This window comes from Lodderomyces elongisporus, chromosome 1 (genome assembly GCF_030384665.1).
Source record: "Lodderomyces elongisporus chromosome 1, complete sequence".
Taxonomy (NCBI): domain Eukaryota; kingdom Fungi; phylum Ascomycota; class Pichiomycetes; order Serinales; family Debaryomycetaceae; genus Lodderomyces; species Lodderomyces elongisporus.
Genome location: NC_083673.1, coordinates 3,114,335 through 3,136,083, shown reverse-complemented (window position 1 = coordinate 3,136,083; position 21,749 = coordinate 3,114,335). Strand labels below are relative to the sequence as shown.

Below are 21,749 nucleotides of genomic sequence, written 5' to 3'. Positions count from 1 at the left end.
ACATACATAGATACATACATATACATATATACATATATACATATATTTTTGTATACATTTATGTATATGTTTATACTAGTGTATATTACTAAACTCTTCACATATCCACCGTTCTAAGCTCTCCACTTCTTTTCAAAGACTCGTGCTGTATTTCCCAGAATTGAATATTTGTATGTTGTTTAACAGTCTAAACTCGAGACTCTTGTAAGAGTTTATGTATAAATACCCTGTACTCTCAATTTTGTCCAAAAAAGTGTTTGGCAAGACCCTTTGCCTGACCAATTAAATTTGTACTCGCATCTTTATCTTTGCCATCTTCTCCCTCTTGATCATTGCTGATAGAATATGGTGTAGGTAAGGTTGCGGAATGGTTTTGGTTTTGGTTTTGGTTCTGGGTTTGATTGCGTATTCCACTCTTGTCCGCTAAATGGCTCAATGTACTGTAGCTTTGACCCCGATTTCCACCACCCGAGCGGTTTCCCCCGCCACCACCAATCACCATTCCTTCGTCATCATCCGAATTGGATTCTGATTCTGAATCACCATCAAATAAGAATTGTCCTCTCTTGGTCTGTGATACGGGAGCCATACCAGAGTTAGAATTAGAAGCAGAAGCAGAGGACGAAGCCGAAGCCGAACCAGGACTGTATCCTATGGGTGAAGATGACTGTGATGAGTTTGGAGAAACACCAAATGCATTCTCTGAGGTAGCTTTAGCTCTAGAGAGAGATGATTTGGGGTTTGTATTGGATAAAGTTCTGGTCAATACTGGCTTTTCTAATCGATCAGGTTGATGTTGTGCCGATGTAGACGATGATGTCGACGATGATGGTGATGATGCCGCCAAATCACCTAAAAACAGCTTACTCAAAGCTCTATCTTGATCCGAAAGTCCACTTTGGCCACCAAAAAATTGTTGAGATAAAGAGTTTGTGCTCCTCGATTGCTTGGAAAGCGCGCTTGAACTATGGCGCGAATTGATGCTTGACACATGTTCATTTACTGGAACGGGATCCTGATGATGATATCCATTGAATGGTGATTGTTCATCCTTACCCTCTTGATTACGATTTGTATTTTCTTTACGAAGTTCGGAAAGTCCATTAGAGTCAATTACCAGGTCAATAATACCTTGACTCGAGCGTCTGGTACCGATACTCAAACAGTCCGCTTCTTCATCATCTGAATCAGAGTCTGAATCACTCAATTGGAATGGCGAATGCTTCACCGCGTGGTTTCCCGTGGATTCATTAGACGTCGTCGACAATTGAGGTGATATCTGACTATGTAATTTTGGCGATTGCCCCAGATGTGCTGGACCAATACTTGGGGAAGCACCACCGGCAACATGTGGGTGCTGGGATGTTACATCTTTATCATCAATAAGTTCATAATTCATATTAGATTCAATTTCAAGATCCTTGGGAACATCAACCACATCCGTATTCTGATAACTTTTCAATGAAGGGTGGGATGGATCGCACGTGTACACAGTGTTGTAATCATAGTAATAGTCGTATCCTCTACTACTATCATTGTTGACATTGTGCGAGACACTAGAGGTGTATGGAAATTCCTCATCACTACTATCCTCATCGGAGCCATAGTTTATAGTTGTCGAAGGCAAGCGGCGGATGAGCTCCAAATTTCTTAAGCTACTGCTGGTAGTAGATAAAGAGTCACCATCAGATGAACGACGACGATTACTGCTTAAGCGTTTAGATTGCACATTGCTATTGGAATTGCCATTTCCACCCAACTTCAACGGCGCACTTGAGTTTGATTTAACTTGGAGGAAGAAACCACCCTCATCATCGTCATCATCGTCATCATCGTCATCGTCATCGTCATCGTCATCGCCATTGTCATTGTCTTCGCTATCGCCTTGGTCACCATCTCCATCAATAACATCATCATCATCATCATCATCAGCATAAAGCTGGCTTCTGATGAGATTGTCATTAACTTGATCGGAATAATCGTCATAAACCTCAGTGTCATCTTCTTCATCAGAGCTGTAGCCTCGATAACCACTGCCACCATTGCCATCGTCATATTCATCATCGTCATAATCATCTAGATAATAGTCACAGGCAATGCACTGTTGCACTTCTTCGTTGAAATGAATATGCCTATCTTTCTTGTTTGGTACAGGTGTAACGCCAGTAACACCAGAAGCATCGTGGCCAGTTTCACCTTGTGAATAATTAGTTCCTTCACGGGATTGCTGTTGCTGTAAATTAGTGCCAGACCCAAATTCACCTGCCCCCAGCTTTTCTTCCTGTGCTGTGTTGTCATCTTGCTTAATAGTTGACAAAGATGACGAATTTGACGAGTTCAACAAGTTCTGTAATTTTGCCACATTTGAATTATCTGTAGGTGTCTTGTTGTTATACTGCGCATTTAACTTATTCAGAAGTGCACCAAAGTCGAAATACTCGTCTTCATTGCCATTATCACCTGCTTGCCCTTGATACAGTTGTTGCAGTTGCATTTGTTGTTGCAGTTGCAGCTGCAGCTGTTGCTTAAGTTGCAGTTGTTGCTGCTTCGCTTTTTGTTCCTTTTTCTTTTGGTAAAGACTAGTGGCAAGTTGCAACTTCAACAAGTTGGAATGGCTAATGATGGACTCTTCAACAGTTCGTTTCTTCAAAATGGGTTTTGGGGCATTCTTTTTGTTTTTAGGCTTCTTTGCAATGGATATATCACCCGCAACTGCATTTGTTGCAGTAGAGTCTTCGTCATATGAGTGATTGTCGTCATTTTCATCATTTCCATTGTTCTGGCCATTTCCACTTGAGCCGTTGTTATTAATAAATATTGGTCCGTAAAGCCATGTGACGTCGCTGTCTTTAGACCAGTTCACAACCTCAGGGCTGATTGTCTTCAAATTAGACCTTCTTTGTGCCCAAGTTCTCCATGATGCATTCTCAAGTCTTGCTGCATTGGCAACATCTTTCTTCTTAGATATGACATATCGCCAGGATTTAGAAATGTCAGAAACATTCCACTGGTGTGAAAGATAATCTACATGTTGCGATGGTTCCGCTGCCAAATCTGTATCGTCATATGGAATCAACTCTGGTGATTGCAAGTGTAGAGCCGCAGCCGAAGTTGGCGATGGCACGGGTGACGGCGACGACGACACTGAAGTTGATTGATTACTATACGCTGATGCTGATGTTGCTGCTGAAGCCGTGTTTGAAGTTGCCGCAGAGCTGGGGTTGAAGTAGCTGCTGTTGCTTGAGTCGTCGGATTCAGGGTGGTGGGCACTTGAGGGTTGGCCAGCTGTTGGATAATTCAGCTGTTGGCCATCAAGGTTATTTGGTTGCAGTTGCAGTTGCAGTTGCAGTTGCAGTTGCAGTTGTAGCTCCAGCAGGTGTTGCTTTTGATTCTGCGAAATCTTGCCATCCTCCAATGCTTGTTCTTTTGCCTTGTCGGGGATAAATTCATCAAGCAAACCCAACGATCTCGTTCTCTTTAGCTTGAAAGTTGTGTTTTCGAAATGATCATCATCTTCGGCATCAACATGTTGAGACGTCGTTGCTCCGCCAGTAAAGACTTCTCCAGACATTATTGAATAGTTGACTATCTATATATTGAGCTTCCAAAGAGTAAATACTTTTATGAGTGTATATTTGATGTATCTAATATAGCCAATAGTTTCCTGTATTTGTAATACTTGAAGTCAGAAAACCAGCTGCTTCTGTGTGTGTATGTTGATATATATATATATATATATGTGTGTGTGTGTGTTAGTGTTAGTGTTAGTGTTAGTGTTAGTGTTTATGGGTTGGTCAAGGGCTTGTTTGTTTAGTTTGCAATTTTTGGAAAATAGTATTGATAAAACGAAAAAAGGAAAAAGAAGGGGGCGGGGAAAGAAGGGTTTATGAAGTGGATATGTATGTGTAAGATGTTGTGTATCTAGGAGTAGATGATGGTATAAAGGTTGATGAGTTTTAATTAAAAGTAAGTCTATGGGTGGTAAAGTGAGCACGAGAGTCAGAGAGTCGGAGAGTGATGTTTTATTGTGCTTTATTGTGAGTGATTGAAAATGGAAGTGCAAGTGAGAGAGAGAGAGTGGGTGTGTGTGTGTGCGTGGGACACATCCAAAAACTGTTCTCTTAAAATTCTTTTTTTTTTTTTTTTATTTTTTATTTTTTTTATTTTATTTTATTTTATTCTTTTTTATTTTTTTAATTTTTAATTTTCTCTGCCCTACATGTCTCCTCACAAACACACAATATTGGGGATAACCCAAGAGCTGTTGTGTAAGATTACTAAACAATAAGCACGATAACAAGATTCTATCAACTTAAACTAAATCTAGTTGTTTTGTACATTATCTCAACTGTTATACATGTTGTGGAAATTACATCCAGAGAAAGAGAATAAGCTAAGAAGAGGTAATTAGATAAAAAGAGCGTCAATTGATGACAATGTTTTTGCGTAAATAGTTGCGATACAAACAGTTAAAAAAGAACGAGGCAAATTCTAGATACTATTCACCATCGTTGATAAGAAGGATAGTTAAGGCTCCCCATCAAACATTGTCGCATACTCGCCATCTACACTTCTCAGATCATTTAGCCCAAAAGCTCTTCATCGCTTTAGTCCCATGTTGTTGGTTACTGGGCCATAAAAACTAAACCCAGACAAATTTGTTTTATTTTTTGCTTTTTATTTTTCCATTTTCTTTTTTTTTTTCACGGTTTTCTACACTGGAAACTACTTTTTCTCATAGTGAAATCATAGAAGAAAAAAAAAATAACAAAAAATAAAAAACAGCAGCAGCAACATCATCATCATTAACGATAATATATTTGAGAAACAAGGTCAAGGACAAAAAGAAATAATTCGTCGAAACTGTGCAAAAATGGTCAAAGCCTAATAAAATGAAACAAAGAACCAGAATTTTTGTTGAAAGAAAGCATAAATCGATAGGACTTTATATATGATAATTAATTATCCGAACGTGTATCACAAATAGCAGTTTACTGAAGTTGACTCCTCCACCTGCACACCTCCTCTGCCAATAAATTTGAGTTTCCTAATCTCTCCGAAAACCAAAGTCTCGGAAACTGAAAACAAAAAACAAAAAAAAAAAAAAGAGAGAGAGAGCAAAAAAAGGAAAAACCAGCAAACAACAACATGAAGGCCAAAAAACAAATACAAACATACAAGGAATATAAAACCAAACTTCAAGACACTCAAATTTGCTGTTGAGTTGTAATTTTGTTCTGTTCTGTTCTGTTCTGTTCTGGATTGTTTTGTATACTTCGGAATGCTAGTTCTCTTTTTTTAAGTCGATTTTAATTTGCGCCTTTTCTTTGCCTATGCAGCACCCAATCACTCACATTACCCACATCTGGAATCCCGCGCCATCCCTCGTTGATCTTTTGCATTATACACATACACTTGAAACTATTTCCTTCTCTTTTTTTTTTTTCTTTCCCTTTTTTCTTTTTTTCTTTTAAAAAAAAAGACCTCCGAATGGTGTTAATATACATGAAGAAGAAAGATTATTGTCCATGAGGATTTTGCAGTATAGAAGAGTATATGTTGCAATGCATTACAAATTAGCATCGCAAGCTTGCTGCAAAAAAACAAAAAAAAAGAAAAAAAAAAAAGATGGCAATATTTTTAGTTGCATGTCAATAAGTGTTTGCCGGAAAGCTCCGAAAATGGCAAATTCAATACTGCAAAGTATTAATCGTCACTGAGGCTATACACAGGGTATATTTTACAACAATCTTGTTTTTAACAAAGTTCATCCTCCTTTCTTATTTCCCTTTCTCCTTTTCCATTCTCCTTAATCTTCTATATTTAATCCCATGACTGTCAAATGCGTATGGTTGCTGTTTCTTGTATTCAAAAGGATCAGCAGTCCACGACAAACAATAGAAGGCACAAGAGAAAGGAATTGAGGTATAATTAAAAACTTGACAAAGAGAAAAAGAAAAAGAAAAAGAAAAAGAAAAAGAAAAAGAAAAGAAAAGAAAAGAAAAAGCAAGAGAATACATTTGGTTATGCTTTTATTAACTCATAAGAGGTTTAGCAAACTAAGACTTTTGAGTCAAAACTTACTTTCGTCCTTCCTTCCTCCCTCCTTTCCTTTTCTATGCAAAACTTGTCGTATCCACGTAATATACAGAGGACAATAATGCTCATTTTAGCCTTGGTTACATACAAATCTGATGTTCATAATAATAATAATAATAATAATAGTGATAATAATGATGCAAAGGTTTAAGAAAAAAAGGTTGTGAAGCTTCGTTTCTTGCCTGGGTACTCCACTCTTCCACACCTACTAGCTCCTCTTCCCCCATCACCCCAGACTCATGCCTAAGTGCAGAATAGTGGGGACTGTGCCTGTACTTGTGTATATGTGTGTGAATGAGTGAGTGAAGGCGATGACGAGTGGGAAAATGTGGGAGGAACATATACATATACATATGTATATTTGTATATAGGAATCACACCACAACATGTTTTGGATATAGCTATTCTGCATATTAAACATATTTTGCATACAATATATTGTAAACACGTGACTTGCTATTTCTTGGTTATAGTTTTTCTTTTTTTTTTTTTTCTTTTTTTTCTTTTGGTGGGGGTGTGGTGCTGATGGAGAGACGAGGGAGAGTGTAAGTAATAAATACAGGATGAGAAAAAGTTTTTCCGATTTGTGGGGGAGAAGGATGGGGGGGGGGAGGAGGGGGTGAAAGGAGAGGAAGTGAAACAAGGAGAGGAAGAGGTAGCGTCGGCTGTAGGGAGAACGTTTTGTGTCACATTTTGACGTTACAACTTACCGTGCTAAAAGAAGAGGAAAAAAAAAAAGTGAAGAGGATAAGGAGAATTGGGGAATATGATTAAGCGGACATTAACATCCGATACATAGTTGTCAAACATTCACACATATGTATAAACCTTCTTTTAATATCTAAGCTTGCCTTATCATTATGTCACCTGATATCGTACTTTCTATTCCCACTTATGTAACAGTAGTCTAGTTCATTCAACAATGTTACAGCCAACTCACCAGAAACATCGTTGGGGTGAATATACCGAAATTGTTGTAGCTCGTCTACTTGATTGTTCATGGTTAAAATTGGCAAATATGTTAAATCACACGTCGCCCAGCCATGATTAGTAGTAGAATAAACCATCTTGTCTCTAAATGGCTCTAAGCCAAAACGTGGAATTTCAAAAGTTTCCGCGATGCTACTACCTTCAACCTTGAGCACAATTTGCTCTGGGAGTTGCAGCAAAACCTCAATGTTTGTTGCTCGTTCTGATACTTTGGACATGGACAAAAGGATATAGTTGTCAACAGTCGAGACAGAATTACCAGCTTTGACAAATGACTCGAGCACTATATTTATCAAACATTGTCTTAACCGATTCTCAATCTCTTGCTTTTTCTGTTTTACTTTTTGAAACAAGGGACCAACATCGGGGTTGCTTTCATTGTTGTGCTTATGCAATGCCGATAACAACAATCGAGTCAAAGTCTGTTGATACTGCAAAGTTTCAATTACTTTGTTTGAATTTTTGATAAATAAGGTGGAGAGCGATTGTTGCAAATTCATATTATTTTGCACCAAAGGTGGATCTGGTATACTGCAGTTCTTCAACACCTCTTCAACATACTCGTCAATGTCTTCAGCAAAATCTCTTACTCTATCAACGTGGGCAACTGAAATGTCATCAACTACAACGGGGAACGCTAGGTAGTTGCTCAAATATTCCTTTACAATTTTTGCTATCGACGTAGTATGCTGAATGTTTTTCGGTAACCCAATAGCACTATCTAATTTGACAAACAGCAAATTTGCAAATGTTGCTGATGGTATTCGATAATGCACTGCGTTTTTGGGTAAAACTTTATAAACGACAGCAACTACATCATTGGTTAGGCATGTGGCATTATGAATTAAGATGTTCCCCCCCTCAGCAACATTTTCCTCTTCTCCACTGGCCATTTCATATTTATAAAGAACTCGTTCTTTGAACAACTGCAAGGATTGATCATTCTCCATAGTGCTAAACCAATGTTGCCTTGCTGTTGCTGTTGCTCCTGTCCCTTCCCCTGCCTTTGCCTTTGCCAAATCAAATAAAATGGTTGATAGTGTGCCATCTTCGAAACTAATAAGGATTTTCAACACATTATTGTCACATACACCTATATTTAATGAGGACGTTGCACACCACGAGCCTGTGTCATACTCATACTTTTGGTTGCTATCACAATCAAATACTGCTACCTTAGATGTAAATGTTGAAACAATGATTTGTCTTCCTTCAACTGTCAAAATATCATTGTGTTGATTTTGTGCTCGTGTAGCGGGAAAAAGAATTGATTTCAACTCAAAATCACTGGTGCATCTAGTAACCGAGTTGTCAAGTCCAATAATCAAAAAGACATTTTCTTTCCAAACGATTCGCAAAATACTTTTGCCAAAGTCATATTGCTTTACAAGCTGCAAAGTAAACTCAAAAGCACCACCATTTTCTTTTCCTTCTTTATTTATATCCCTTTGCGCCCACTTGAAGATGGAAACTCTATTGGCTATATCCACTATGGCCAAATGTAATACATCTTCAACCATATTGAATACAAAATACTTGATCTTCAAATGCTCAAACTCTTTTGCACTGACATACCACTTATCATCAACGAATGGAATCTTGTATAATTCAACCAATATTTCAAACATGTTGATCTTGACTCTATACCTAAAAGAATCTTTATAATACTCTCTCCCCAAAACTAGCAACTCCCCCGTATTGAAGAGTACGCCAAGCCAACAATCTCGCGTACGGGGAAATATAGGTGTCCATTTGTGTAAAACAATTGTTGGGTCATTCGGTAGGCCGGTGAAAAATTCATCTGCATTCTTAAATATAACCTTAAGGAACCTTCCCAAAGGTAGTTCGCCAATGCTTTCAGTATGCAATGGTACTCCCGCTAAGAATAACTCTTTGGCATGAAGAATTGCGTTTCGATTTTGTTTTGTCTTGGTGATGACTTGATGGTAAGCTGGAAGCCGGGGCTCAAGAATGGTTAGTTCCGTATACAGATTCAATGCCAATTGCAAATTGTCGGACCATTGGACCGGATCATGTCGCGATAAAGCAAGATTGACCCTGGAAAGCACAATATCACCAATGCTCGTCATTGGATTGTTCGAAAAAAGCTTAAATTATTTTAGTAAGAAATATGGTGTTAAATATGGTATTAAAGATACTAATACAGATAATTATATATATATATATATATATATATATATACATATATATATACTTGTGTGTATATGATTATTGTGTTAAAACATCGGTACGGGGCTTCTTACGATGAAAAGACGCGCGCACCAGATTCGAATCATAACAGGTGCAAAAAGAAAAAAAAAAAAGATATAATACAAGAGACACTCCACACGCGTTGCTTGATTTATTGTCGTCAATGACAAGTTTGCCATCACCCTCAGCAAGGACATGTCGAGACTATCACCACCCATACGATCCGTATGATATCCAACTACAATTTATGGATGCGCTATACGAAACTTTGCAGAATGGTTACAAAATAGGTATGTTTGAAAGTCCAACAGGGACGGGAAAAACATTATCTATAATATGCTCGTCGATGACCTGGTTAAGAGATTACAAGCGAAATTACAACCTCAACACCAAGTTACTTGAGGGAAATGTTTCCAATAATGATGACAAACAGGCGGGAGAAGATCACGAAGGAACCAAAGGAAAAGATGATGATGATGATGATGATGATGATGATGATGATGATGATGATGATGATGATGATGATGATGAGCCAGAATGGGTCAAGATGGCTTATCAAAAGAGTATAGTGGATAAATCAAAGAATAAATTAAAGGATTTTGAGCGACACTTGAATGAGGTGGATCAAGCCTACAAGCGTCGTGTCCAAAAAAATAAAGAGGCAAATCTTGGAACTAAGATTAGAAACGTGGCAAGAAAACAACAAACACAAGAGGATCCTGAAGAATCATTTCTTCCAAATGATTACAATGAAACGAATCAAGAATCTTTTATAAATGACGTGGAATCTAGAAACTTACAACTCTCAACTGAAATTGAAAGGTTAATGAAGAGTTCCATAATAAACAACAACGGATCTGGATCTAATGCTGTTGATGATGCTGCTGCTGCTGCTGCTGCTGCTGCTACCGACGATGAATGTCCAACAAAGATTTTTTTCACTTCGCGTACTCACTCACAACTTAATCAATTTTCAAGCCAGTTGCGACTAACCAAGTTTGATGCATCCTTTAAAGACTTGGAAGAAAGAACGAAATATTTGCCGTTGGGTTCTAGAAAACAACTTTGTATCAACGACAAAGTTAAGAATAGGAAAGGAGAGCAAAGCATAAACGATGCCTGTATTGATTTGCAAAAAACCAAGAAAGGGTGCACTTATTTGCCAAACCCCAGCAACAGTTCAACCATTTCATCGGCAACAAAAGAATTTGCAGACTTGAGTTTGGCACAGATTCGAGATATTGAAGATTTGGGCGATTTGGGCTCTTCGCTACATACATGCCCATACTATTCAGTGCGAGAGGGTATAAAACTGGCAGAGGTCATTTCTCTTCCGTATCAACTACTATTACAAAGCGGATCTCGTGATGCTTTGAAACTTGATATCAAGAATTCAATCATTATCATCGACGAAGCCCACAACATATTTGATACATTAACATCCTTGTATTCCGTGAAAATTACTGCAGCACAACTTTCTCGCACAATCAAAGCCTTGAAGATTTACATGACCAAGTTCCTGAAAAAACTCAATAGTGGCAATAGAATTAATTTAATGAAATTAACAAAGCTTTGTAAGTTGCTCATGGATTTTCTTCAATCTGATTTGGCAAAATCCGCAAAGCTGGGAGATCAAGTTGTTGGTGAAGAAATCTTTCAAGGTTCAACAGGGGATCTAGTCAACATCCATAAGATGGAAGCTTACCTAAATAAATCCAAAATAGCTTTTAAATTACAGTCATACATGGAAAAAATTGGCGTAGAGGATGTCGGAACTGATTTCAAACTTAATTCGTCGAGCCCCATATTGTTTGATATTGTTAAATTTTTGAAATGTCTTTCGTACCCAAAAAAAGAAGGTAAATTTTTTTGGGACAGAATATATGGTGATAATGGTGGTTGTGAAGTATCACTAAATTACATGTTGTTAGACCCATGTGCCGTGTTTAAAGAAATTGTCGATCAAGCGAAATGTGTGATTCTTTGTGGCGGTACAATGGAACCTACAAGCGATTTTACAGATTATTTATTCCCCTCCATCAAACATAACAAGATTAAAAAGTTTGCATGTGGGCATATTATTCCGAAAAATAACTTGAAAGTTATCCCCGTAGGCCAGTATTATGGAAACTTTGATTTTCTGTACAATCGACGTAATGATCTGGATCAATTTAAAAGACTAGGCGAGTTCCTAATCAAAATTTGTGAAATTGTACCAGCGGGCATAGTGGTTTTCATTAGCAGTTACCAATTGCTCAGTGACATTGTGAAAATATGGAGAGAAACAACAATATATTCAAGACTCAACCTGCTAAAACAGGTTTTCGAAGAGTCAGTAGAAAACACAAAGCTGACTTCATTGCTAAGTGAATATTCCTACGTCATTAATACTCAATGCAAAGGTGCCATTTTGCTTGCAGTTGTTGGTGGAAAAATGTCTGAGGGGATAAATTTTTCAGACAATTTGGCAAGAGCAGTCATAATGGTTGGTATGCCATACCCGAATGCCTTTTCTGGGGAAATTGTGGCAAAAAGAAACTTTATCGAGGAGCAAGTTATAACAAAAGGTGGCACTATACAGCAAGCACGAGCCAAATCATACGAATACTACGATAATCTATGCATGAAAGCAGTTAATCAAAGTATCGGACGAAGTATTCGACATGCCAAAGATTATGCGATTATTATCCTTCTTGACTACAGATATCAGACGCCTAAGGTTCAGGGTAAATTAAGTAAATGGGTTCGTGATCGAATAGCAAACAATACCACAGCGAATACTTTCGATCCTTTTCTGGAAACAAAAAAGTTTTTTTCTTTTCCCATCCGTTCCACTAAATAGGATAAACGACATCACTTCTTAATACCCACTTAACACCACGTCTAACAATCTCTGCCTCGTGTTTCAAACATGAATCTCCATGTTTGTGTAATAATGCCATGCCTTTACTCGGATGAACATTTATATAGTCTGAGATTTGCTTTCCTCTATGAAACTCTGGGTGAAAAATTGTCCCACCACCTACAAACTCCTCACCACCAGTGAGATATATTAACAATGTCCATCCTGTTTTGCCCATTTTTTTGCCTTTTAATGGGATAGGACATGTAACTGATTCGTCATAATGTGCACCGAAATGATGGCCCTGGGTGTATCTGTAGACACGCAACTGTGGGTTCAAGCCTACTGCCGAGGAAAAGATTCGTCTAATCCGTGCACAATCAGGATCAGCATCAGGATCAGCATCAGCATCAGAATCAGCATCGTCGTCATTATCATCATCTTCGTCTTCTCCTTCGTTGTTGTTACTACTTTCCTTATCATTACCATTGCCACCTTCATAACAGGAATTTGTCGACGCTAGTAAAATGTGTTTTATATATCGCCATAAGACGTCTGCAGCTTGTGCATCAGTTATCGACGCTCGATCGTTGTATCTAGCGGCATATTCTTTGCTCTTGATCAATGGTGTTGTTTCTAGCTTTAGTTGCGACTCAAATGACTTGATGAGTTCTTGACAGAGGTCTTTTGAAAAAAAAATTGTTGATGACAATGATTTGATCATCTTGTAAAACTTCCGGTTCGGGTACATAGTATGGGTTGACGTTTTTGATTAAATCTTTAATTGACTTGGGAAAGTCATATGCTGCTGATGCCAACAGTTTTTTTGACATTTGTAGTTGAAAGTTTTTGCTTATTTTGTTTTAATTCTTTCACCTCTTGAAAAAAAAAAATAGTGTGATTTTGATCGGAGAAGAGCAGAATAATGATACAAGGTTCCGTAATAGTATATGCTTTGGGTTCTTTACGACTGTTCTGAGATCAAAATAAATTTCTGTTTTATTTTTTTATTTTTTAGTTTTTTTTTTTTTTTTCTTAAATATTTAATATTTAAGACTAATATTGTCGCACACAGGGCATCTACGACGTGATTAAGCTCGCTACCAACGCATAGGCAGTTCCCTTACTAACCTCTTGTAGAACACCTGAAATGCCGCACCATCTTGTCCTCTCGAGTTTGTCCGCCTCTTGGCATCTGACTAGCGAACTGCCGATACGCTCGCCAATTAGAGAGCTGGTATTTTTCCCGAGATAGACATTGTGCTACGTCTTCTGAGGTTATTGAGAAGAGCTTAAATAACCACCAAGATCCCAGTTAGATAGACCTCCTCTGTACATACCTCTTCAGATAGTAAATACACTCGAACCCCTATCGACCTTTTAGTTTGACACTTACGCTATTTCCCGGATCAAGATGTCACATGGAGGTCCTAACCAGATGGTTAAACCCCGAGCTACCCAAGTTGCGATACGTTTCCAACGTAACGTTGCTTTCACTGCTTTCATTACCAACACGACCCAGAACACTTTGCAGTCGTTCGCCAATGGTCATTACTTTTGTACACGACCTTCCAAATCTGGAGACAACAACTCATTGTTCCAGACTGGTGGTACAACTCCACCTACACCACACAAGCTGTGGTTACTTCTCTTAGGCTTCCTTGGTACAGGACCCATTACACTACCATTACGTACCAATACACCACTCGTTCCTTCCAGGAATTCCTCCTTGACGATTTGTTAGGCACTGAACTTGGCACCTTCATCAAAAGTGTCAAACTTGACCCTGCTGCTCCTCACTGGCTCATCACTGCCCTCAACATCATCAAGATTACGATCACTTATTGTTCCCTGTTGTTCCACATACTTTCAGGATGGGCGTTACCTATCATCACGTTCATCTTACTTACCACATCTATCACATTCTTCAGAATAGTCTGGTCAATCCTTACTTGGCCAATCAGAGCACTCCAACCCAAACGGTTCACTAATCACAATACGACCCCAACAGCCAATACACCTGTCACGTCGATACGTACTGAAATCACCCACGGGTCCAACTCACCGACCCGCATAGTAATCGAAACTCTCCCCGAGTTAGTCGCGCAAATACACGGAAGAGCTCAAATCCCAGCAGGCAGACAACCCTGGCATGCACGCTTGACCACATTCTGCTGGATGCTCATTCGTTGGATCTTCCTATTCCCGTTTCAGTTAACTCGGTGGCTTCGTGAGTCTCGTGCACGAGCACTCACTAGAGACTACAGAGATTATCAACTTGTTGACCTTGACTTCATTTCCCGTGAAGCTCTTGCTAATTCACTTTTTCCACAAATTCGGTTGGTTCGCTTCGACCCTGAGCGGTTATACGGTGCCATCATCAGAGCAAGTGAGAACAGGAACTGGAACGACAGAAACACATTCACATCTCGCAGCTGAATTTGGCCTTTGGTGGTGTCAGTAGACAGGACCCCGTCTTTGGTAAGAAGGTGACCGATCCATTGGATCCCAGGTTGAGCAAAAACTGATTTCTCCCAATTGATGGTGTGTTGGTGTTGAGCAAGACGTTCAAAGATCTTCTTTAGGTGGCTATAGTGAACTTTCTCGTTTTCGGAGAAAACAAGAATGTCATCAAGGTAGGTTCGGACAAAGGGCATATCCATAAAAAGTTGCTTCATGTAGCGGCCAAAAAACCTCAGGTGCGTCGGTGAGTCCAAAGGGAAGCACCAAGAATTCAAAGACACCAATTGGGGTCCAAAAGGCAGTCCAAGGTTGAGTCAGTGGTGCAATGCGCAATTGGTGATAGGCACTATACAAGTCAATGGTACTGAAGCAGGTGGCGCCGGTGATGCCAGGCAAAAGCTCGCGAAAATTGTTCCAAGTGGAGTTTATTGGGACCGTTAAGGCATTGACTGCTCGAAAATCATACACGATACGGTACGTACCATTCTTCTTGGGGACAGCGGAAGGAAAGGAGTAGTGACGTGCTTTCGATGGGACAATTAACCCTTGTTGGAGAAGTTCGCGAGTGTTGTTGATGATGGCTTGTTCAGCATTAACTGCGTACTTCGAGTGTGGTCTGTTGGGCTTAATAATCGCATCTTTTCGAATGTTAATGACGTAATCAGTACTGCGTGCCGGAGGGAGTGTGAGCGTGGGCGCTTTGCTCTTATACTGTTGAATCAAATGCGCAAAAAGTGGTGGTGTAGGATCAGGCGGTGGATCCAAATCGTCGGTACTGAAGATGAGTTGGTGTTCCTCCCCTTGAATGGTGAGGACGGTTTGACCATTAATCTCCAATCTCTTACCAACAACACAAAGAAGTTCATACTTTTCCCACCAATCCGCTCCAAGAAGGATAGGGGCGATCCTGGTTTCGTGAACAACGAAGGTGAAGCTAAATGGTGTATCGTGGTCTTTGATGTTGAAGTCGACGTCGACGGTAGGAGCAGTGACCGTGCGGGCACCTTGACCAAAAGCTGCGAGATTAATACGTTGTGCTCGTGATGAGGTGACAAATCCAAGGGAAGACACAAGTGCTGGGCTGATGAAGGAGAAGGTGGATCGTTGGTCAAGGTAGCCCATTGTCTCTGGAACGTCAGTGGATTGCAAAAGGATGGACACAAAGAAGGAGTGTTTGGCTTGGGTAGCTAAGGCAGCGGCAACATAACCAGTCTGGGGGTAACTTGTGGTGTGCATCTCTGGAATAATACTGCTGGGAGTGATTGTCTCTGTCGTGGTTGACACAATGTTGGGTGTGATGAGTCTAGGGCGACTATTACGTAAGTGGTGTTTGCGGTGCGGCCTAGTGGAAGGTCTCGCAGGAACATTAACAGCAAGGTCATACCAATTTGAATCAAGTAAACTCATTAACGTCCAGTAGGATTGGGTGGTGTCGTAGAGTGTCAGTATAACATTGTGTATTGCTGACTTGGAGAAGGCTGTTCTAAGCAAGGCTGGCATAACAGAGTTGAAATGTTTATAAAGGTAGGGGATTTGATCAAGCTCGCGAAGAAGGTCTAAGGTTTCCTGGTAATCCAGAACTGGAGTTTTGAACTCAAGGACTGTTTGTCTAGCTTGTTCGCTGAGCGTGTTGTAGACATCAGTGGAGAGGCCCATTTTGATGAACTCAGTTTGGAATTGCCATAAGGTAGTCATCCTAAGGAATTTGCTTCTGCGAGATGTGAATGTGTTTCTGTCGTTCCAGTTCCTGTTCTCACTTGCTCTGATGATGGCACCGTATAACCGCTCAGGGTCGAAGCGAACCAACCGAATTTGTGGAAAAAGTGAATTAGCAAGAGCTTCACGGGAAATGAAGTCAAGGTCAACAAGTTGATAATCTCTGTAGTCTCTAGTGAGTGCTCGTGCACGAGACTCACGAAGCCACCGAGTTAACTGAAACGGGAATAGGAAGATCCAACGAATGAGCATCCAGCAGAATGTGGTCAAGCGTGCATGCCAGGGTTGTCTGCCTGCTGGGATTTGAGCTCTTCCGTGTATTTGCGCGACTAACTCGGGGAGAGTTTCGATTACTATGCGGGTCGGTGAGTTGGACCCGTGGGTGATTTCAGTACGTATCGACGTGACAGGTGTATTGGCTGTTGGGGTCGTATTGTGATTAGTGAACCGTTTGGGTTGGAGTGCTCTGATTGGCCAAGTAAGGATTGACCAGACTATTCTGAAGAATGTGATAGATGTGGTAAGTAAGATGAACGTGATGATAGGTAACGCCCATCCTGAAAGTATGTGGAACAACAGGGAACAATAAGTGATCGTAATCTTGATGATGTTGAGGGCAGTGATGAGCCAGTGAGGAGCAGCAGGGTCAAGTTTGACACTTTTGATGAAGGTGTCAAGTTCAGTGCCTAACAAATCGTCAAGGTGGAATTCCTGGAATGAGCGAGTGGTGTATTGGTACGTAATGGTGGTGTAGTGTGTCCTGTACCAAGGAAGCCTAAGAGAAGTAACCACAGCTTGTGTGGTGTAGGTGGAGTTGTACCACCAGTCTGGAACAATGAGTTGTTGTCTCCAGATTTGGAAGGTCGTGTACAAAAGTAATGACCATTGGCGAACGACTGCAAAGTGTTCTGGGTCGTGTTGGTAATGAAAGCAGTGAAAGCAACGTTACGTTGAAAACGTATCGCAACTTGGGTAGCTCGGGGTTTAACCATCTGGTTAGGACCTCCATGTGACATCTTGATCCGGGAAATAGCGTAAGTGTCAAACTAAAAGGTCGATAGGGGTTCGAGTGTATTTACTATCTGAAGAGGTATGTACAGAGGAGGTCTATCTAACTGGGATCTTGGTGGTTATTTAAGCTCTTCTCAATAACCTCAGAAGACGTAGCACAATGTCTATCTCGGGAAAAATACCAGCTCTCTAATTGGCGAGCGTATCGGCAGTTCGCTAGTCAGATGCCAAGAGGCGGACAAACTCGAGAGGACAAGATGGTGCGGCATTTCAGGTGTTCTACAAGAGGTTAGTAAGGGAGCTGCCTATGCGTTGGTAGCGAGCTTAATCACGTCGTAGATGCCCTGTGTGCGACAAATATAGTTAAAATGATCAATTTAATTATCAGTAATTATTAGTTACGTCTATTTTTTTTTCTCTCTTTTACTTTTATTGTATATTTAGTATTTCTAAAAAAACAAAATCAACATACCTCTACAACAGGCTTTCCAAATTGATCAACAAACTGAAAACTTCTCGAGGCATTTTGTATTGCACCATTCCAGCGTATATCATGCAATTCTTAGCTATAGTTCTCCAGTGATTTATTTCTTGTTTCTCGTTACTTATTGGTTGGTATTTCCGCGTCAATATATCGTAGTTGATGTTGGAGACACATGTCATAACGAGTATCAATAAACTTGGTAATACTTTGATAAGATTGCTATCCAAACCATTGTTCTCGACAAGTTCGCTATATGCTCTGACTCTAGTCAAATCATCTTTGGAGTTTGCAGGAAGTAATCCCAATTTGTCAATACGAGCGACTACTTCTCGCCATTCTTTTCTAACAAACAAATTTCTTATCTTAATGATAGACATAAGGAGCTCGCATGTATGCCTAACACTCGAGGTAATGCTGCTCAATATCTTGCTGCTTTTAGAAAACGAAGTCCATATTTGCTCTGTAAGCAAAATTATGTTGTTCTCTGGCGTTTCCTCTACTTCACTGAGGCCAGGACCAAAGCCGCTGGACATGAAATTGCTATTGCCAAACTGCAAAATTGGCTTATTCAAATCACTTGTCGCAATCAACTCTGCAAGAAGCTTGTTCACCAACACGATTGTGGTTTCGTAATCGCACGATAACTGGTAAAGCAAAAGTGCATCAAAAATACGACCTTCTTCTTCGCATTTCACTGCAGTAACTTCGACTATTTGACGGTGGAAGGCGTCAATATCTTCTAAGCCAATCAATTTTCTTTGTTTCTCCAATACACCACGCTCCAATAATCCAGTGGTAGGACTCACTTCACCAATGAGTATACCAAACTCTCTTGTGATGAGCAAAAGTTCTCTCAACGCATCATGACAAACAGAAACCGCTTCCTTCAGTTTACCTCCTTGCCCCAATGCAATCAAAACCAAATATTGACAAGCAACTTTGGGGTCAGAAATCTTGAAGCTAGTGGTATAGGCCCCCAAAAGACGACTGTAGTTTATTTCATAGTTGTTGTCATAAATTGTCAATATGTTGTTGTTACTATAACTTGAACATCTCAAAAGACCAAAATAAGCAAGACCAATTGCCAAATGGACAGCATCGGTTTCATTTATTGACTCATAACTATATTGCACAGCCAACTCGTATAACCCAGTCAATACAAGTACTTTGAAATACAACGGAGTCTTTGAAGCCGATAAGAAATGCTTAGAACCCAATTGGATGATTTTGTTTTGCAAATTATCCAACCCATAATTTTCATATATGATGGAAGATTCTTCATTTGGATGATTTTCATTGATAATAGCAAAATGGAACCACAACCAATCCTCAATACTCAAGTTCACAGCCTTGGGTACTGACTTGTTGTGCAAGTCGCATTTCCCAATTATTTTGTAGACGGAGTACTTGTATGGGTCGAAATTTATACTCAGTTCAAAGTTGAGATCGAGATCGTTCATGACATATTGGAACTGCTGGTTAAATTCCTGGTGTATCCTATCACTCAATTGAGAAGGCAATGTGTGCGATGAACTGTCGACAAACTTTTTGATGTATGTAGGAAAGTTATTATCAAACTTGTTAAAAAGCTCTCTATTGCCAAGGACCACCTCGGCTGCATCCTCATACAACCCAGCACGCAATAAAAAGTATATTAATGCCCAAATAGGAGTGCCATTCACCAATAACGTTTTGTTGAGCACCTCGGGGTCATTTCTAATGATGATGTGATGAATAAAAAATGAGATTTTGTTAATATTAGTAGCAGGAAGAAACTGTTGTGGTTTGTTGCTACTTTTTGCGTAAACTTGTTCAACATACTTGAAGTATTCCTTCTCTAAGTATTTCTTACTGCTTTGCAGAATGGCATTGTTCAACTCTGGTTTTTTGAAATTGAAAAATTTTTGCTCTTGGGTTGTTTTGGCACTTTCTTCCCCTGTTAAACCTTGAAGAATTTTCCAAGCTTCGCAAATCTGTTTCGATCTCAGATCCTCTTGTAATCTATTAAGTTCGAAAAAGTTCAAACAGAGGGGAAAAACTTTATCTTTTAATCTTGCTTCGTTCAAGGTGTAAACTACTCTTGCGTAGTCTTCAAATTTGTCTCTTGAGCATTGGCGAACTAATGGCGAGCTGCTTACTTTGGTATGTAATGGAGTCAAAATGTTAGCTGCTGCAGATTTGGATTTCCATACAATGGAGCACTTGAGTGCTTCTTCCTTGAACTTTTGATCATCTTTCAATCCCACGGCTTTTTTTAAATCTTCGCGTCTCTTATTCCAATCAATTGAGATGTTTGCATTAATGAAATTATCGAAATCTTTTGAAGCTAATTCAAAAGATTGCTCAATTGTGTTGAGAATATTCTCTTCTTTTTTGCTATTCAAGTACTGTTCAATGTTATCTTCACGCAAAACATACGATTCACTACTTTGGTGTGGTTGAGGGTGACGATTGTTGTGAAAGTTTGCTATACCTTTGGGTTTTGGTACTTGGATTCGACTCAAGTCATCTTCAATGTCTCCAGTTGCGACTCCGCTTCCAGCTAAAAGGTAATGGGCTCTTGTAAAATTGTTTGTTTTCTCTTCTCTTTTCCTCAATTGGTCAGATTTACGCTCGAGTTCCTCCAAAGTGAGATGTATTGATTTTAAATTTGCATTGGAGTTTGAGACTGCAACTTTGGGCAAATTACTTGCTGACTCGAGTAATTCTTTCAAAAGTTCTCCACTATTCTTGGTGTTTAACGAAGCAGTGATGTCTATGTTTGTGTTACTTAGTGATGGTGCCGTAGGAGGGTTGATTGTTGTTTGGGTTGTAGAGCCAAACGATAAAGTTGGTTGATTCAATGGCGGTGCTTGGGTTTGTTGCTGTTGTTGTTGCTGCTGCTGCTGTTGCTGAGCACCGGATCCAAAAGTGAACCCGCTCCCAAAAGCTGAATTATTGGTGCTCGGTTTATTTGCAAACATCGCGTTTTCCTACTTTTACTTTTGGTAATGGTTGGAAAAAATTTGATCTTTGCCTTTGTTTCTTTATTCTGAACTTTGTTGCGGATGGTGTCTTGTTTAATTTGTGGTAAACAAAGATCCAAAGGTAATGCTCTCGTTCTCTCTCTTTTTCTCGCTCTTCCTCGCTCTTTCTCTCTGTTTCTCTCTGTTTTTCTTTACAAAAATAAAAAAAAGAGAGATACGGTCGTGTACACTAACACGATTTTGATATATCATAATTCTTGCGCACTCATCGCCTAGGTGGACCAAGACATAAGAAAAAAAAAAATTTCAAAACAGAATAACTTATTTCAACCTTTTCTTCTTCTTCTTCTTTTTTTTTTTCTTCTTTTCTTCTTCATTAACTTTGTCCAAAAGTAATTCCATCACATAGACAGTGCAATATACTTGAGATGCAATATACATTTGAGCGGACGTACCCGATGAGGCTGCATACTTTTTACAGGGACTTCAGTTTTTGATTTTCCTTCATGCTGGTCATGGTTGGGATCATGGACGCTGTAAAGTGGAATTGTGTTTGCTCAATCAATATCAATTGCGATGCGTTGATGGATAGAACAAAATTGTACCTATAAGAACTTGTCTGGAGATTTTTCATTTCATTGAAAGAGAGGTGTCAGAAGGTGCAGATATTTTTAAAAAAAATTATTTAATTTTACATGTATATATAATTTATCAGAGACTCATTGAATACAACTTTGGGTTTGAGTATGAGTATGAGTCGGTCAAAGTAGGAATATTAGGACCATCATGGGTGCGAGGGTGCGAGGGTGCGAGAGAGCGAGCTCGACAAATACCCAATTTGTAAGAGGATCGAGGCCGGGGTCTGTGGCTAGTGTCGGAGTTTTTCTATCGTCCAAGTTTTGTATCTTGACGTTTATTCTTTTTAAAAAAAGAATTTTAGTATAACTTTCTATAAGGTATAAAACTA

At 39.5% G+C, this 21,749-nt stretch overlaps 6 protein-coding genes across 6 annotated transcripts; 2 read left to right on the top strand and 4 right to left on the bottom strand. All coding sequences in view use genetic code 12, as the record gives it.

Annotated features, from left to right (window-relative positions):
• Positions 1-235: 235 nt before the first annotated feature.
• On the bottom strand, positions 236-3,571 carry REG1 (protein phosphatase regulator; the record flags this gene model as incomplete). Its single annotated transcript, XM_001528586.1, has 1 exon — positions 236-3,571. The coding sequence occupies one exon, from the start codon at positions 3,569-3,571 to the stop codon at positions 236-238; it is 3,336 nt and encodes a 1,111-aa protein (XP_001528636.2).
• Positions 3,572-6,962: 3,391 nt separating this feature from the next.
• PVL30_001124 (uncharacterized protein) lies at positions 6,963-9,179 on the bottom strand (the record flags this gene model as incomplete). The annotated part of the gene is made up of 1 exon (XM_001528585.1): positions 6,963-9,179. The coding sequence occupies one exon, from the start codon at positions 9,177-9,179 to the stop codon at positions 6,963-6,965; it is 2,217 nt and encodes a 738-aa protein (XP_001528635.2).
• Positions 9,180-9,463: 284 nt separating this feature from the next.
• On the top strand, positions 9,464-12,035 carry CHL1 (ATP-dependent DNA helicase chl1; the record flags this gene model as incomplete). The annotated part of the gene is made up of 2 exons (XM_061119207.1): positions 9,464-11,954; positions 12,004-12,035. 2 exons carry the CDS (start codon positions 9,464-9,466, stop codon positions 12,033-12,035), a joined length of 2,523 nt encoding a protein of 840 aa, XP_060975190.1.
• Positions 12,036-12,134: 99 nt separating this feature from the next.
• PVL30_001122 (uncharacterized protein) lies at positions 12,135-12,893 on the bottom strand (the record flags this gene model as incomplete). Its single annotated transcript, XM_001528583.1, has 1 exon — positions 12,135-12,893. One exon carries the CDS (start codon positions 12,891-12,893, stop codon positions 12,135-12,137), a length of 759 nt encoding a protein of 252 aa, XP_001528633.1.
• A 3,783-nt stretch (positions 12,894-16,676) lies between these two features.
• On the top strand, positions 16,677-17,200 carry PVL30_001121 (uncharacterized protein; the record flags this gene model as incomplete). Its single annotated transcript, XM_061119206.1, has 3 exons — positions 16,677-16,733; positions 16,886-17,003; positions 17,043-17,200. 3 exons carry the CDS (start codon positions 16,677-16,679, stop codon positions 17,198-17,200), a joined length of 333 nt encoding a protein of 110 aa, XP_060975189.1.
• A 606-nt stretch (positions 17,201-17,806) lies between these two features.
• On the bottom strand, positions 17,807-20,779 carry NIC96 (nuclear pore complex subunit; the record flags this gene model as incomplete). The annotated part of the gene is made up of 1 exon (XM_001528581.1): positions 17,807-20,779. One exon carries the CDS (start codon positions 20,777-20,779, stop codon positions 17,807-17,809), a length of 2,973 nt encoding a protein of 990 aa, XP_001528631.2.
• Positions 20,780-21,749: the final 970 nt, after the last annotated feature.